Genomic DNA, 18,891 nt, shown 5'->3' with positions numbered 1-18,891 from the left:
AGTGGGCCCAAGTACCTTCTACAGTAAGTTTACCAGTTTACTCTGTCCCAATGTGGGATGAGAGTTGTTCCTGTTCCTCTGCTGACTCTCCTCTTCTTGGAGGTATCAGATTATTTTCATTCAATATGGTTGATGTAAAATGTGTTTAATTTCTCTAAAGTCCTTTTCTTTCAACAGAAAGATTTCTTAGGAAAATATAGAAAATGTTCATTGCTGTGATTATTTTAAATTGGTATGTTCTGAACTGTACAACTTGCAAAATTACCAGCAGAGAATTTCTCTCTATATTCTCCCATCCCCTAACGAGAGAGGGAATTTGATGAAAAGTAGTTCTGGAAGAGCTGGGGAGATGCCCAGTGATGTATTGAGGGTTACAAAGCAAGCCACGAGTCACACACATTGTCTCTTCCAATGGGTGGGGTCTTGGTAAAGGACTCTGGTTTAGCAGAAAAGCCGAGTCTGACAAGAAGATGGCCTTGCTACCTGCCAACAGTGCCAGTTGAGCGAAAAGGGTGTGACACACATTTTCCACTGGCAGGTTGTCACTTGTATCATTTGTAAACAGACGATATCTGAATATCAAAGACCTAAATATTCCCTGGCTGATGAGGAGGGATGAGACCTCTAAGCAAACTGTGCATCTCCCCAGTGAACAGACCATCTGTTGATTAGAGAAGTACTAAGCTTGTGCCTTTGTGAGATTTTTCCTGTCTGTACAATGATGCCTCCAGTGTGGCTCCTCAGCTCTTACTTTGCAGTATAAGACACACAGTTTTTTTGTTTGTTTGTTTTGTTTTTTTGTGATAAGTAACAATTGTCGCAGATTTCCAAATGAAAAAGTCACTGTCAGGAGCATACCTCTATAGGCCGTAATTCTCTCAATATCATTATTCCTAATGGCTTAAAGAAATCACATTTTAATCTCCAAACTTACGTTTCCATCTTAAATGGATGACACTTCAGCATGCTAATCTCGTTTTACAGGATATTCTTTAACTCGCAACGTTATGATGGATGGGTAGTCCAGATTTTTTTTCCTTGCATAAGTAAGAAAATTGACTTGAGCCAGAAGGTGATTGTTAAATAATAACTCATTTGCAGAGCTAGTACTTGAAGAATGCTTTTGAAACTCATCTTCCTTCCTGGTATTTCACTCACTGGAGTACTTTGTAAAACATTTGCTGGTGTGTAGTTTCAGGTGACAACCCAGAACTCAGTTTATCCAAAGGGAAAAGGTTTGGGAGGAAACTCAGAGTGGACATTTTTTTCCTGTGTATACCTTAACAGCTTGGAAAGTTATTTCACGGTCCTGATCACAATTCTGCCTACTGGTGTGAAGATACTGTCTCCTACCTGGCATTATTTCTCTTCTGAGTGGCAAAGGAGAAATAGTAATGTTGTTCCTCTCCCTATTCCTCTCCCCCCACCCCCTCTGTGTATGCCCATGTACATTCACGTGTTTCTTTTGTGTGTGCGCACATGCGTATGTGTGTGCATGTGTAGGCCAGAGGGCAACACTGGGTGTCTTCCCCAATCACACTTGACATTCTTTGAGGCAGTATCACCTCTCACTAAGCCTGCAGCCTCTCAATTTGGCTGGCTTGGCTTATGGGTAAGCTTGAGGGATCCTTCTGTCCCTCACCGGCGTTACTTGCATGGATTAATTACTGCACCTGGCTTTTGACATGATGGCTAATGATTGAACTCAGGTTCTCATCCTTCCATGGCAAGCAATTCACTTTACTGAGTAAGCCAGCACAGCTTGGACTCCAGCAACAAATGCTTTTATTATTTCCATCCCCATTAAAGACACTGAAGTGCTCTTAGTGATGTTCCTGAGCTGGCCCGAGGATAAAATCACTAGGAGGCCCCTTAGCACCTAATAGCTAGGATTCTTTCTGTACAGAAAAAGCCAGCCACAACCTCAACATAGTTATTTAGTTTTATGGATACTGTAAACCCAGTCACATCTCTGTAGTTCCTGGACCTCTCTAGGCCATCCAGATCCAAGCCTGTAGCACCTTGCTCAGTGCGTGTAGGCTTATGACATCACTATGGGCGGGGCTTTGTTTTCTTGACCCATGCTTGTTCTTTGATGATTTCCTCATTACTTTATTGTTTTTGCTCATTATGGAGTGGGTACTTTTAGAAGCCTCCTTCAATCATTCTGCAATGACATTTCCATCTCTGAGCAATGTCCCAGGTTAAGTTTGGTAGATGAACTGCCGAGGACTGCAATGAACTGCTTCCTGAACAGCTTCCTGACTCACCAATGCTAAGCCACCTCAGTGTGGGTGGCAACTCTCAGGCCAACTTTTAAAGGTCAAAGTGAAACTAAGATGTTTTCGAATGTAAGCTATTTCCCCTTGCAGGGTCTTTTCAGCACGAATGCGCGAGATCCTGGATTAAGTTCTCTCAGTGTGCTCCATAAAATCGTCACTTGCTTATTCAGTACCACCTTTAAAAAACAAGCAAAGGAAAAATAAATCCTGTGATAACGCATGTATAAGTATGGAATTGGCTAACTTGAACTATTCAGGATTGTGTGTGTGTGTGTGTGTGTTTGTGTGTTTATCTGCAAAACTTTTTAAAATCTTTAATATGCAGAGATATTCTGTGTTTCCCAGAATGGGAGCCAGAGTTAAGTTTCATAAACTCCTTGGGCCCAAGAGCCTGGATTGTAGAAATCTCTGATGCTCCTCCTCTCTCCACTGGCCTCCGCTTAACATCACATCTGAGATCAGGGTAGCAGAGAGGCATTAAATCCTATACTCATCTCTTCCCACTGCAGGCTTGGTGCCTCTGTTGCCTGGAGCCCTGGGGGATCTAGAGTGCAGATAACCATTCAGGCAGCGTTTTGCTCGCTACTCATAACAGATGCCCTGGTGCTGTAGGATGAGAGACTCTTTGCAATATGCCCCTCCTTTGATGAGGTCACCTGTGGTTGATGGATCTATAGAGGGGACGATGGGCTCAGAGGAGGTCTCTTCACATCGACTGTTAGTACAGGGCTCGGGGCAGAAACTCCCATCCCAGGCATCAGGCATCTTTGACATTTCTCAGCAACATAGCTGTGCCCAGTAGGCATACATCCAGGCTCATTCAGCCCCGCACAAAGGCCAAAGAGAAGGCTCCTAATTGAATAGGTTCAAGAGAATCAAGGGACTAAGTTACAGCAAGAGGTTATCTCACAGTGAAGGGAAGGGAGAATCTTAGCCTTCATTTTTTTTCCCCTTAAAAGTCTAATTTAGCTGTAGAGAAGAAAAGTAGTTGCTTAAGAGTCTGTTTACAGATGGCAAAAGCAGAGAGATTTTTCAAAAATGAAACTGAAGCTTTGTGGCTAAAAAGGAAGTTTTGGAAAAAGCAGGCTTCTTGGTTCCCATCGTACTCATCTAGAAAGATCCCCAGAGCCTCGAAGGTAAGCCACGGCCCTCCACATACGTGCCCAGTGGGAACAGTTTGAATAGTGGGGCTGAGCTTCTTAGATTTAAATTTTCCCAGATGCAATCCACGTGGGAGTTTCTTATGTGCCGTGTACCTGCTTCTATTCAGTCTTCCAGCCTTAAATCATGATTTTTTTTTTGAATTTAAGCAGATCAGGGCTCGGTTGTGAAAACTCCCCATCCAATTGGCTCTGGGTAGCACTCATAGAGGAGGGAACATGTTCTGTTATGGACACCCAGTTAGGTAGAGTTCTGAACTTCAACCCAACTGTGCACTTGAGGGACAAAGAAGTAACAGCCAGAGGTACAGCAAGGTCCGGAGTCTAAACCTCATTCTTTAAGCAAATAGTTTTCCATTAAAATCTGATGAAGACTAAGCCAAAATTCATGAAGAGGTAGAAATCTTTTCTTATTGGGCTTTGTTTACATCCAGTTCCAAAATTATCTCTTCTGGGGCAGTTATTTTGCACCTTTCAGAATCTGTCTGAGGGATGTAGGTGTGTGTTCAACAGTGTGAGCACCAGCCCAAATGGTCCAGGGTCTGTTCTCATTCTTGGTGACTGTAGTTGCCGAGCTAGGCAGATGCCAATTGAACTTTGGCTTTGCTTTCAGCATGCTAAAGATTAAACCTGGATCTTACCCATTTTAGACAGATCCTCTTACACTGTGAGATATTCCTCAGATGCCAACCAGGTGAACACAGGACCTCATTGCTCATTGCTTTAAGGATCAGACATCATGCATGAGCTCTCACAGGCAGCTGTCCTATACATCTCGCCAGTGAACTTGAACTTAGAAAACCATCTCTCCGATGGAGCAAGACTTGCCCCGGAGAGAATTAGACAGAGTGTGTCATCGTACCACACCCACTGAGCATGCAGTAATTGGAACACTGTTCCAGTTGATACAAGTATATATTATGAATTACTAGGTAGAAAGAAACATCATGCAATATCTCTAACCATTCATTGGCTCAGGGCACAAAGATGGAAGACTGGATTGAGCAGCAAACCACAGCCACTGAGTGGTTAAAAAAAAAAAAAAAAAGGTGTTGTAATAGCAGCTAGATGAGCAAAGCAGCCTATGTTTCTATAGGCCTGCCTGCTCAACGCTCATAATGTCTATCATAAGCTTCATCTAATTAATATTCCTTGAGCCCTGTGAGGCCCATTAGCCTCAATTTTATAGATGTGGAAATAGGTTTAGAGAGGTTAATTAACCCTTCGCCCTCCCCTCATGATTTAAAGAATTCAAGAGCAAAACCCAGAAATATACCCGTTTTTCAAATTCCCACCACTCCAAGATACAAAAACGTTTTGTCACCTATGGTTTCATTTTGACATGTTGTTGTTCATCTGAACTTTACCTTGCTTCAGCTACCAAATGGATGTCAGACCTGCCCAGTCTGTCCTTTAGTATTGTCATAAGGCTCATGAGAAATGATATATGTTCATTTTCTTTTAAAGTTAGGATGCCATCTTAGTTAGCTTTCGGTTGCTGTGGTAACGGCTGTGGATAGAGTCATTTGAGGAGGAAAGGGTTCACAGGGCCTATGTACCCCGAAAACTGTCCACCCCAGAACAAGAACTCAAACAGAGCAGGAACTGGAGCAGAAGCTATGGAGGAATGCTGCCTACTTACTTACTCCTCACAGATATCTTGATCGCTTTCTTGCCTTACCCAGGTCAGCGTGCCCAGGAATGACACCACCCACAGTGAGCTGGGCCCTCCTACAACATTCATTAATGGAAAACAAAACAAAATCCATAAGCCAATCTGACCGAGGCAATTTCTTAGTTAAGGTTCATCCCCCCCCCCCAATAATTTTATCTTGGGTCTGGGCTCCTCCTTATTAGCTTTTAAAAATGTACTGTTGCCGATTCTCTCTATAAAAGTGTTTAAAGTCCTATTAGATTTTTCCCTAATTTGTCACACTGGGCCTCATGGGTGCTGCCGTCCTGCCTCAGAGGGTGAAGAATAAGGAGGGGCAGATACATTTGTCTCTACCCACTGGAGGGTGGCAGAGTAGCAGACTTGCCTGTCACATACAACCTGGTGGGGATTCCTCTGGAGAGAAACAGGGGCAGCTCTCTGGGCCTCTTTGACAATGTCTATGAAATGATTTGAAAGGGCAGCTTCATATCCTTCACAGCTTGAATTATGTCTTTAGAGATGTAATTAAGAACAAAAGTTGTTTTAAAACTACCAGAGTAAAAACTACTTCACTTTTAACCTTAATAAATTATTACAAATATACTTCCAAGACCCGTTTCCATGCTTGTATTATTTTATATTGAGTTTTATATTTAATTGTATTGAGTATTTAGTTGCTTCTAGATGATGCTTTTGGATCTACCTGTCTTACTTACTCATGTTTTAAAGTTATTTAACAAAAAGAGCCATCATGGGTGTGATCAGAGGGCCTTCTATTATTCTGACAACAGAACTTTCTGTCTGAAAACTTAAGAAAAATGTAACACTTAATAAATGACTCACTAATTTCTAGTCCAAATTTTCTAAGACTTAATTCCTGTCTTCATTGGAATGAAGATTAATTTATTTTTACCTGCAAGTATAAAAACTACCAAGTAGGTTGGGGTTCTGACCTGTTTTGAGACAGACACAAAGAAGCACAGTGGGAATTTGTGAATTCTGCCACTACTAGAATATCTATAAATGTCACCAAGCAAGCTTCCCAAATGCTTCCTGGCCAAACAAAATTAAATCAAGGAAGCTTCATTATAATAAAGACTGACGATCTGTTTTGAACAGTATAACAAGTAGGAAGGAGCCATTGTCTAGACTGTACCAGAGAGCAACATACTTGTGAATTTACTGTGGAAGTGGACAGCAGTTCTACAAAAGTAAAGGTGAGGTAGAAAGGGAGGATGCGGGGGGGGGGGGGGAACACTGCTGCACTCTAGGTTGCATGGTGAGCAAAACAACGATGAAGCAGAAGATGGGGAGAGAGATGGAGGAAGTGGGCTTGCAGAAAGCAAAGATTCGGACATGGGGGGGCACTCTGAAGGAAATTAGAGACAGTGATGGAAGAAGGAGAAGACAAGGAAGAGCAAATGAGAGCAAGAGCAAATGAGAGAGAGAGAGAGAGAGAGAGAGAGAGAGAGAGAGAGAGAGAGAGAGAGAGAGAGAGAGAGAGAGAGAATATGAATTAGGAAGGCTCACCCTCCCAGAGCACAGCAAACTACAATTCACAGGCCACATCCAGACAACTGCCTGCCTTTGTAAGTGAAGTTTTGCTGGAACACAAGGAAGTTCATACATTGTCTGTGGCTTCTTTCAAAATAAAAGTTGCCAAGTTAAGTAACTGTGACGCTGTTGGTACAGTCTACCGAGCAAAGATGTTTCCTATCTGACTCTTATGTAAAGGTCTGCCATCTAATCTTCTGTAGAGTATGTGCCAGAAATACATAAAGTGGTGCTAAGCACAGATTGCTGAGCCCTTCCCCCACTCCCTCAGAGTTTTCAATAATCTCTAAGTTGGGAGCTGAAATAACTAATGTCTCTCCATTCCATGGGGTGAACTGAACTCTGGGTATCTTATGCATGCACAGCAGGTGTCTCACTCTCTGAAACTTCATTTCTAACTTGGTCCCAGGTGATGCTGCCAAGGCTATGGTCCACCCGTTACTTTAATCTTCACATCATGTCTCACGAATCACACTCTGAATAAGGCTTTTTGTGTAGTGGGACAGGAAAATTTGCTCTTTCCTGTCAGTGAGCATGGATATATGGACTGGCATCACTATACAAAGTATGTGCTGTTCAAAACTCTTAGATCTGTGTCCTTTTGTGAGTTTAGTTTTACTGAATTTGACTCAGGTTAGACTCATTTCTAAAGCTGTCCTATTGTTGGCTTTAATTCTGCTCCCCAAGACAACTAAAATGTGTTGATGTTACAGTGGGGGTCATGTCAGTATCGCAGACTTTCTCCATTCTAAAGAAATAACTTCTCCTACCCATGGTTGGTCACTTGCTATCTTTGCCTGGTGATACTGGGAAACTGAGCCACTGGTGACTTGGAATTTTCATTACTACCCTTCTTTCTCCTCTTCCAAACTGGGTTAGGAACAAATTTGACCTCCAGTAGCTATTCTCCCCGTGAGAGGTATGGGTGTTTTCCTGAGTGTGGAAACTTTGGGTATCATGATACCAAGGATCTTATCCTACCTGTCATCCTGAGCCCCTGAGATCTGATTTTACCTGCAAGTTTTGTTGTGGTTTGGTTTATAGTCATGGCATTCTCCCATTTGTTCCTTAAACCTGAGCTTTGGTCTAGAACACAGTCATTCAATTATTAGGATACACTATGCAAGCGTCTTAAAAGTTTTGTGAAAGAGAGGGAGCTATTTCTTTTTTCCCCTTTGCTCTGGCGTTTAGGGATATAAAGGGAAAACATTATTTTAGAATCTGAACACCACAGAGACACCTTTAGAGCAAAATAAGTTCAAGCTAAAATTAGTCACTCCTTAGAGCTTGTGGCTGTTTCCTGGCAAGTTTCTCTGAGTAGATACTTCCTTGAGCAGGTAACTGAGATGGGTAGAAGACAGAAAAATCCATTTTCCTTTCACAAGGAAGCAACAGGAGTTTAAATCTACTTGATTCTCATTTGTTAGCTTTAGAGAATTCCCATGCTTGATGAAACATTGTGTAAGAGGAACAAAATCATGGTGGTGAACCTAGGATGAGTGGCAAAATGCATGGTGCAGGACTCACAGAGAACACAGGACACCGGCATGCTCCTGCAGCAGCCCCCTCACTGTGGTGAGTGCACAGACCTTAGTTGAAAGAGGAAGGTCAAGTGTGGACTCCAGGCAGAACAAACCTGTGAGGCGCTTGGGCAAAAGGAAGCCTATTACTTATTGCATGGTTCCATTATGACAGCTTAAATATCACTTATCAAAAATCTAGGCACAATGTTGTCACCTCTCCCTTTGATACTCTGGAAGCCCCCCCCCTTTTTTTTTCTTTTTATGACATTGATGACTATTGTGAGTTTATATTGTTTCCAATTCTTCTCAAGTAATTCGCAAGTTAAAATCAGCTCCAGATAAGGTAAAGTTGGATGCAAAGCTCCCTTCTTCCCATGGCATCTTTCCTTCTTTGCCTCTCTTCAGGCTGTAGCATGGCCTTTTGTGTACTTCTGTCTGTTAGAGCCCAGCCCCACTCCCAGCAATACGAAGTGGTGCAGAGCAATGGAACCTTCTGGTTGTGTTTCTACAGTCCTTCCTTGTAAAATGACATCTATTTTATGCATATAGATATTTGCATACATGTATGTGTCTGTGTACCACATGTGTGCAGTGCCGACAGATGCTAAAACAAGGCAGTGGATCCCCAGGAACTAGAGTTACATACACTTCTGAGTTGTCTCACAAGTGGGCACTAGTAGTTGCTCCCAGGTCCTCCGGAAGAACAGCCAATGCTCTTAATCACTGAGCCATCTCTCCAGTCCCTACCTCTCCTTTCAAATCAGTGTCTATGTATGCTTGAGATAAAGTGGGGATAATCTCATTGGCAGGATTATAGTTTAAATGAGCAGCTATAGCTGGCGTCTATGTGTAGCTGGCAGATGACCATCATAGTGAACTTGTACTATAGACATGTGCCTGTCTTGTGTGACATTCACTGAGGCAGAAGTTTGCTATAGAAGGATGAAAGGATAAGAGTCTACTTGACTGATCTCTTATAGCTAGTCTCCCATGGAAGACACACACAGAAATGGTTGGTCCCCTTTAGTTTGCACTTGGGTTTAGCAGGAGGAATCTTTCTTGTGTCACCAACTGGGCCAGCTTACATGGTCCTAGTGGGTAATTAGGTGGGCCTAAGTTCTCTTGAATCTCTTCTGTGTTTCCAAGCTTTTGAAATTACCCGAATTCGTTTCGAAGAATATTGGTGATTGTTTCTGCATTATTTCTTTCTGTAGGCGCTAGTAAATCATTACAAAGTCAGTTGCCTAAAAACAATAAGAATGCATTACTTTGTATGTCTGGAGATCAGAAGTCTCAGAACTGAATCTCAGTGTGCTCAAGGTCAAGGTGTGAGCACCTTGTCTTCATGTCTCTCAGACTTTCTGTGTGAGAGTTGGCTTTGTGGCCTTTGCCGACTTCTATACGCAGCTCACCCCTGGACTGGTAGCTGCCCTCTTCATCGTCAAGGTCAACAACACCATTTTTCCTAAAACCTTTTTCTTTACCCTCTTGCTTTTCTTCTGGGTAATATTCTATGCCCACTTCCTTTGTTTCCAGTTCTTTCTTTCCACTGGCCTGTCTGTAGGTAATTTAGATCACATTTCTTCACATCTCCTTCTCTGCTCTTGTGTTAATGCACGGTCATGGTGAATTCACGGCTAAGTTTGTCTCTTTCTCTTTAAAATGAAACTAGACTTGCGCTGACTCCCTTTTAAACCAGATTCATGAGGAAATTAAGGTTTTGTTTTGAGCCTCCAGTTTGGAATTTCCCTTAGAGTTATAACATCTGTCTTTTTGAAGTTCATCGTCTCCCATCTTTTCCCACAGGACTCATCTAGTGTTTTAATATCAAGCCTAAGTGTGAAAAAAGCCTCATATTCTACAGCTGGCCAACTGCCTTGCCAGCCAGCACTTTTCATAAAGCTATCGTTAAAGTCAGCCCTTCACCATTGAGGTGCATGAGTAATTTGGGGGGGTGGGAATTTGGGTATTCATTCACGCCACTTACTGTTATTTTTATTATTTTACAGAGTTAGGTTTCAGTTTGACACTTTTTTCAAATGAAATTTATTTCTATTATTTCTGTGCCCTGCCCCCTTGTCCCCTGCCTCCCCACCTTCACTTTTACTTTCAGGTTGCCTGTGCCTTTTGCCCCTCCCTCTCAACAAACTTGATTCACTCTCATGGTCTCTGTCTAGTTCCATGGTGTGTACCTGCTCTTATAACCCCATATATATGTGTATATCTGTATATGTATATATATATATATATGTATATATATGTGTGTGTGTGTGTGTGTACACACATGCACAAGTGTCTCTGTGGTAGGATGATGCAGTCCTTTGAGGACATGCCCAAGAGCGCTATAGCTGGGTGACTCTACTGATGGCCATTGTGTTCAGAGTAGTCCACCAGCAGTGGGTGGGCCATTCTTTTCCACTTACTCTCTAGCACTTGATCGCATTTGTTTTCTTGACAGCAGCCATTCTGACTTGGGTAACAGATGGTCACAAAGGAGTTTCAATCTGCATCCCTTGATCATTAAAGGATATGGAATATTCAATACATAGTATTGAATACATATATTTATTTGAATGTTTGCCAGCCATTTGTGGGCTTTTTAAAGAGTCATCTTTTCATTTCATTAGTCATTTGTTGGTTGGCAGTTTTATGGCTTTGGTGTTTAATTCTTGCAATACTATATGTCTCCTATATATTAAGCCCCTACCTGAGGTGTAGTTGACAGAAGCTTTTCTCCCACCTGTAAGCTGCCTGTTAACTCTGCTGATATTTTTACTATTGAGTTTTAAACAAGGAGCAAAAGAACACTTTTTAAATAATAATTAAAATGCCAAAGTGTGAGGAGTCTGAAATATTTCTTAGCCTTTGCAAAGTTGGTTGTATTCATTTGATTACAAAATCAGACTTATATATTGTGGGGAAAGCTAGTATACAGCCAGAAAGAAGAAAAGAAATTCACATGAAATGTATTACCCAAATTTAAAAGGCCATACACTTTTTTTTTGGTCTGATCTTTCAGGTTTTTAATACAAATGTGATTATGTATTTTAAAGGATTTGGACTATTCTGTTTATACTACTTTAAGTATATCTTTGTTTGTTTGTTTGTTTGTTTTTGTTTTTTAAAAGCTGTTCCCTTTGGCAAACTTTATAAACATTCCCTATGTGAATTGGCAGGCTTAATGGTTACATAATCTCTTATCACATGGATATATAGATTTATTTTTAAACCACTCTTAACAAGTGTTCTTAAAACTACCTTTCAGCATTACTTTAGAGGGACTGGAGCAACTCAGTGGTTATAATATAAACACTTGCTGTTCTTTTCTGGGCCTGTATTGTGTTCCCAGCACCCACACTGGGTGGATCACAACTGCCCCGAGTCCAGCTCCTAATACCCTCTTTTGCTGCAGGTATCTGCATTCATACATGCACCCTTCATCACACATACACATATACACACATAGTCAAAAATAAGGCAAAACTTTTTTTACAGTGTTTCTTTAGAATGAACTCTAGGTAGAGGAGCCCATGGGGCAAGAAGCATTTTTAAGTCCTTTGATTCATTTTAGGAAGTCTAGAAAAATCAAGGTAAAGAGAAAAGTCTCTAGGCTAGCGTTATCTGCCCAGGTGGGACTAATTTTAAGGTCCCAGACAGTCTTACCCAAAATGAAATTTTACCAAATGCAGCTGTTACTATTCTTCTCTCCCTCCCCAGGAACGGAACGGCTGTCACAGGTGACGTCATCTTCATTTTTTAATTTCAGGTTACCTCGCACCTCGAAACCTTCCCAGTGCTGGATTCTTCCCATTCCTACAAACCCTCCTCTGTGACACAGACTCTAAATGTAAAGACACGCCCTATGGGCCACGAGATCTGCTCCGCAGGAAGGGGATTGATGGAACGCTATTTAAAGAAAGGTACGGTGGAGGGGGTGGGGAGATAGGGCCGGGGCTTTTTAGATAAGCTGGGATTTTCTGAGAGATCAACTGTCTTTCCCTGGGAAACAACCAGTCTATCCATCCATGTGGACGTTCATTTCCTGTGTGAGTGGCTGGGACTGTGAAAGAGCGGAGTGAGTGTACACCGAAGTCCCAGTATTAGGAAAGGTTGTGCACATTCTTTTTATTCTGAGTCGGTAAGGCCCTCAGATTTTCTGTCTTAAGATGAATGGCTGAGGTTCTATTTTGCTTCCCTCAAAGATTCTCTGTACCTTTCTACACATAGTCCTAAGACTCAGTCACAGATATAAAGAGTCGGGACTCATCTCCAGGAATCATGATGCATTTATATTACTAAATGTGGTCCTTCAAGTTATAATGAAAAACAGGAAGTGCAAATAAGAAAGCTGAAGGTCTCAAAATGCAAACTGATAACGTTGAAAGTACAGTCATCAGCCAGGAGGTGGTGGTGGTGCACGCCTTTAGTACCAATAGTCAGAAAGCAGAGGCAGGTAGATCTCTAAGTTCAAGGCCAGTCAAAGCTAGTTCTACAACAGCCAGGGCTACACAGAGAACCTCGACCCCTAAAATACAGCATTAAACAAAAACCTTTAAATGGGGTTAATTCACGGTCTGTTTTATGATGTGAGAAACAGCTAAAGAATGAAGATAGACAATAGAGACCAATTACAGCCTTATCATTTACAACCTCAGCTTTTCTCCCTGGAAATCTAATCTTAAAGAGATGCCCAGGAGTCTCCTTGTCAATAGAACTGTAAACGATATTGTAATTTAATTCAACTGTGAGATAACAGTTACAGATTTTTATTTTTAAAAAGGGTCACTGAATAAAGGATTAGAGATAGATGGCTCTCAAACTTGAATGTTAAATTCCTTAGCATGTAGCACAACTTCTCCTTGAATTGTATCAGCATTGTTTTGGCCATCATCCTATAAAATGACTGACAGTTTCAGAAAGATAGACTGCAACCTTTTAAGCATAAACTGTAAACATGTCAAGAATTATCATGAGAACCAACTCAGAAGGTGCAATTGTTGCATTTGGGTTGGTAATTCTCATGCGTTTTATTGCTTTTCAACAAATCATGTCGATACTTCCGCAGGCCAGACACCATTCCCAATGACTCAGAGATAGAGAAGACAAAATCCTTCTGTTCCTTGAAAAGGCTTAAGAAAATACCTAAGGAATACCTTCTCCACACTTAAGGAAGAATGCAATCTTCATTGATAAAAAGGAAGCCATGTGAGGGACAGTTGCTTGAAATGGATGTTTTACAACCTGAGCATTAGAGAAGACATTGGGATATTTAATGTTTATTCATCTACCTGTTTATCTATCTGTCTGTCTATCTGTCTGTCTGTCTGTCTATCTATCTATCTACCTACCTTCCGACCTATTAAGACTTTCTTCTTTATGGCATTTTCTACCTGTCACAGGGGCCTCATGGAAGTAATACATTTTTCCCCAAAGGGGGATGTTCCTATGTCCTAGGGTAGAGAGTCAAATGCAATCGCTTGTGTTTGCTATTTAAAATGATTTTCTAACCTCCAGGTTATTTATCTACTTCATTGCATATTGCTGCACATTCAGTATTTTCTGAACTAACTGGAGCTTAATTTAGGAAATTATGTACAATAATAAAATGGTATTAATAATATTTCCCGGCATGCTATTAACTTTTATGCTTTATACAGTCTTGCAATGAAACTGGCACCTGGTTACTCTATAAACTCCCAAATTGCTTCTCTTTGGTGAAGGAAGATTCACCAGCAGGCCTCATTAAAACACCAAACAGTCTTCCTCTTCTGGTCTCAGAGAGAGGAAAGAAACACCTTTGGTGGCATCAAAAGAGGTCCGAGATGCTGGCTTTAATAGATGTTCTTATGAAAGATACAATCACGCTGCAGTCATTGCTGCCTGGCCGGTGGCCTGGTGTTATGATGCAACTTTGATTTGGACACTAGACTTCTGTTATTAAGTTCATACTCCTCTAGGCATTAGCTTCACAATGAAAGGAAAAAAGAAAATACAGCAATGACAACAACAACAAAGATGTTGAATTCAGCGTCTGTCTGGCAAAGGGATGGTTATATATATATACACAGCTTTCTTGTTCCCTAGAGCGATGGATAGTTTGACATCACAGAGATTACCCCTGTACTTCTTCCCTATGCATGTCTAAGAATACATCACACAATGGGAACCTCTGGCCCATGCCATTGCTCACACAGTCAGTGAAGGGCAGAGATCACCCCCTCAGAGCTCACAGGGTCATTATTTGAAGAAGTGATTCATCATTGCTGGGGACTCTGGGGAGAGGTTCGTCTGACTCTACAGATTTCATGCCTATCCTTGATCATACTTTTCCATGACCAAGGCTTGTGAATTCATGTCCTTGATCCTGTTTGAAGATCCCTGAATTTGTGTGTGTGTGTGTGTCAGAAAATATAACTGAGTTTTGAGATGAATCGGAGAACATTGGAAACAAGATTAGGAGGAAGGAGGTTAGGACAGTTTGACTGTAAAGATGAAATAGGATGTATATATAGTTCCTATGTTGTTTTAATTTTAAACTATAGTCATTTTAAGTGGAATTGGTGTTAAAATAGAGGTTAAAATTCATTTCTCTAAGAACAAACTGGAAAGATGCATTAGCTGTCACATAGACCAGTTTTTCAGCCAGATTGACTCCACAAAACGTACTACAGATGATGCAAGCTGCTGCAGATTCGGAGATGAATTATGCACATTTCATGCTCAACAAGAATTTAGAACCTCGGAGGGAGAAGCAGAGAGACAAAATAACAGTCAAACGATCACATAATATGGTAAATGTGATGAATATTTGTTCTTGGCTCTCACTATGCCCAGAACATTACACATTAATGGTGACTAGTCACACAGCTTTCTTAAAACATTGTGGATCTTGCTGTTAGATGTATCATTAGGGTAGAAGTAAATTTGGGTAGGAAGATGGCAAGAGAGTTCTTCCAGGGGCTGCCTTTGAGTGCTGAGGCTGCAGCTCAATTCTTGCCTAGCATGTGCCAAAGCGATTGGCTCAAGCTTTAATATCACACACACACACACACACACACTATGTGTGTGTGTGTGCATGTGAAATTGTGCTAACAAGGGCTCCTTCACTAAGAATAGAAGGTGTGGCTGTGTTAGATAGAATAGTAGATGTGTTTAGGATAAACCAAAGAGAAAGAGTCCTAGAACTTAGTGGAAAAAGAAATAGATGACGGCATGGATTAATCAGCATGGAGAGACAGGAAATTTTTAAATTGGATATTTTTAAAAATTGGATATTTTCTTTATTTACATTTCAAATGTTATCCCCTTTTCCAGTTTCCCTCTCTCCCAGAAACCCCCTATTCCATCATCCCTCCTCCTGCTTCTGAGGATGTTCCTCCACCCACCCACCCACTCCCACCTCCCGCCCTCAATTTCCCTACACTGGGGCATCTATCTAGCCTTCATAGGACCAAGGACCTCTCCTCCCATTGATGCATGACAAGGCCACCCTCTGCTACATATGCAGCTGGAGCTATGTGTACTCCTTTTTTGATGGCTTAGTCCCTGGATTTCTGGGGGAATCTGGTTAATTCATATTGTTATTCTTCCTGTGGGGTTGCAAACCCCTTCAAGTCCTTCAGTCCCTTCTCTAACTCCTGTATTAGGGACCCCACACTCAGTCCAATGGTTGGCTGCTAACATCTGCCTCTATATTTGTAAGGCACTGGCAGGACCTCTCAGGAGACAGCCATATCAGGCTCCTTTCAGCATGCACTTCTTGGCATCCACAATAGTGTCTGGGTTTGGTAACTGTATATGGGATGAATCCCCAGGTGGGACAGTCTCTGGGTGGCCTTTCCTTTAGTTTCTGCTCTATACTTTATCTCCATATTTGCTCCTGTGTGTATTTTGTTCTCCTTCTAAGAAGCACTGAAGCACCCTCACTTTGGTTATCCTTCTTTTTTTTTTTTTTTTGGAGTGTCTATTTTTTTTATTACATCTTTTCCTCAATTACATTTCCAATGCTATCCCAAAAGTCCCCCATACCCTCTCCCCTACTTCCCTTCCCACCCATTCCCATTTTTTTTGGCCCTGACGTTCCCCTGTACTGGGGCATATAAAGTTTGCATGTCCAATGGGCCTCTCTTTCCAGTGATGGCCGACTAGGCCATCTTTTGACACATATGCAGCTAGAGTCAAGAGCTCTGGGGTACTGGTTAGTTCATAATGTTGTTCCACCCATAGGGTTGCGGATCCCTTCAGCTCCTTGGGTATTTCTCCAGCTCCTCCATTGGGGGCCCTGTGATCCATTCACTAGCTGACTGTGAGCATCCACTTCTGTGTTTGCCAGGCCCCGGCATAGTCTCACAAGAGACAGCTATATCTGGGTCCTTTCAGCAAAATCTTGCTAGTGAATGCAATGGTGTCAGCATTTGGATGCTGATCATGGGATGGATCTCTGGATATGGCAGTCTCTAGATGGTCTATCCTTTCGTCACAGCTCCAAACTTTGTCTCTGTAACTCCTTCCATGGGTGTTCTGTTCCCAATTCTAAGGAGGGGCATAGCGTCCACACTTCAGTCTTCATTCTTCTTGAGTTTCATGTGTTTAGCAAACTGTATCTTATATCTTGGGTATCCTAAGTTTTGGGCTAATATCCACTTATCAGTGAGTACATATTGTGTGAGTTTCTTTGTGATTGGGTTACCTCACTCAGGATGATGCCCTCCAGGTCCATCCATTTGCCTAGGAATTTCATAAATTCATTCTTTTTAATAGCTGAGTAGTACTCAATTGTGTAAATGTACCACATTTTCTGTATCCATTCCTCTGTTGAGGGGCATCTGGGTTCTTCCCAGCTTCTGGCTATTATAAATAAGGCTGCTATGAACATAGTGGAGCATTTGTCCTTCTTACCAGTTGGGACATCTTCTGGATATATGCCCAGGAGAGGTATTGCTGGATCCTCCGGTAGTACTATGTCCAATTTTCTAAGGAACCGCCAGACTGATTTCCAGAGTGGTTGTACAAGCTTGCAATCCCACCAACAATGTAAAAGAATGTGAATCGATCCATTCCTATCTCCTTGTACTAAGGTCAAATCTAAGTGGATCAAGGAACTTCACATAAAACCAGAGACACTGAAACTTATAGAGGAGAAAGTGGGGAAAAACCTTGAAGATATGGGCACAGGGAAAAGATTCCTGAATAGAACAGCAATGGCTTGTGCTGTAAGATCGAGAATTGACAAATGGGACCTCATGAAACTGCAAAGCTTCTGCAAGGCAAAAGACACCGTCAATAAGACAAAAAGACCACCAACAGATTGGGAAAGGATCTTTACCTATCCTAAATCAGATAGGGGACTAATATCCAATATATATAAAGAACTCAAGAAGGTGGACTCCAGAAAATCAAATAACCCCATTAAAAATGGGGCTCAGAACTGAACAAAGAATTCTCACCTGAGGAATACCGAATGGCAGGGAAGCACCTGAAAAAATGTTCAACATCCTTAATCATCAGGGAAATGCAAATCAAAACAACCCTGAGATTCCACCTCACACCAGTCAGAATGGCTAAGATGAAAAATTCAGGTGACAGCAGATGCTGGCGAGGATGTGGAGAAAGAGGAACACTCCTACATTGTTGGTTATCCTTCTTATTGAGCTTCATGTGGTCTGTGAATTGTATCCTGGTTATTTGGAGCTTTTGGGCTAATATCCACTTATCAGTGAGTGCATACCATGTGTGTTCTTTTGTGACCAGGTTACCTCACTCAGGATGATATTTTCTAGTTCTATCTATTTGCCTAAGAATTTCATGAATTCATCATTTTTTAATGGCTGAGTAGTACTCCATTGTGTAAATATACCCCATTTTCTGTATCCATTCCTCTGTTGAAGGACATCTGTGATTTTCATGAATTTCCTCAGTGTTGCTGCATCTATTCTGTGTCTGTGTAGAGCGTAACTGCACATTGTCATTGAAAAGTCACTGGTGCTGCCTCTTCCTCTCTATTCCCACATTCCTAACACTTGTCTTCTCTAACAGCCTTCCTCATCCACTCAACACAGGACCTTGAAAAACTTTTAGACATATACTTGTTCTAGTTAGATAATATAAACCCAAAGGCCTTCCAATGATTATTAAAACCCTAGGATAGGTCAACATATTAAGGAATATATAAATCTTGATTATATCTGGGTGATATAAATGAGAATGGTTTAGAAAGGGACAGGCAGGTATTATATCTGAAGTGGTGGTCGACCCTTGAAGAATGAAGGTCAGAGTAAAATCAGAGAGATAGTTAAATCAATTAACATTTTATGTGACTGGCTTCAGCTCAGGGATACCCAGGAAGACCAACTGTATCAAGTAAGCGTGGATGACTCCATGGCCACCATAGTGTCCTGAGTCTATCTGTTGTTAAGTCAATGATGAATGACATGCGGAACTGGGATCAGATGCAGCCTTACAGCACATTTTCCTTCCAGATGTCACTACATATGATTATGATTCCTAGGAGAAGTAAAAAATAACTTACAAAATTTTAACTAACCCTTAGAGATAAAAAAAGAATGTCAGATGCTTCTTTCTAGGATGGGCCATATGTCTTTCCTAGTAAGAGGGCTTTTTATAGACAGACTTCACTGTGGCACACAGACATTACCTATCCAGGTAGTCGTTCTCTCTCACAGGAAACACTGACACTCGGTACAAGTGCAGAAATCCTA

At 41.5% G+C, this 18,891-nt stretch overlaps 1 protein-coding gene across 1 annotated transcript in view; it reads left to right on the top strand.

Annotated features, from left to right (window-relative positions):
• Positions 1 to 18,891, top strand: part of Abca12 (ATP binding cassette subfamily A member 12) — a 171,151-nt gene that overhangs the window by 37,583 nt on the left and 114,677 nt on the right. Inside the window, exon 3 of the mRNA XM_085838191.1 lies at positions 11,940 to 12,093. Coding sequence (XP_085694317.1) covers positions 11,940 to 12,093 — 154 coding nt within the window. The remainder of the gene's footprint in view (positions 1 to 11,939; positions 12,094 to 18,891) is intronic.

This window comes from Mus caroli, unplaced genomic scaffold (assembly GCF_978045245.1).
Source record: "Mus caroli unplaced genomic scaffold, Mus_caroli_1 scaffold_1, whole genome shotgun sequence".
Classification (NCBI taxonomy): domain Eukaryota; kingdom Metazoa; phylum Chordata; class Mammalia; order Rodentia; family Muridae; genus Mus; species Mus caroli.
This window is presented reverse-complemented; position numbering and strand designations above follow the sequence as displayed.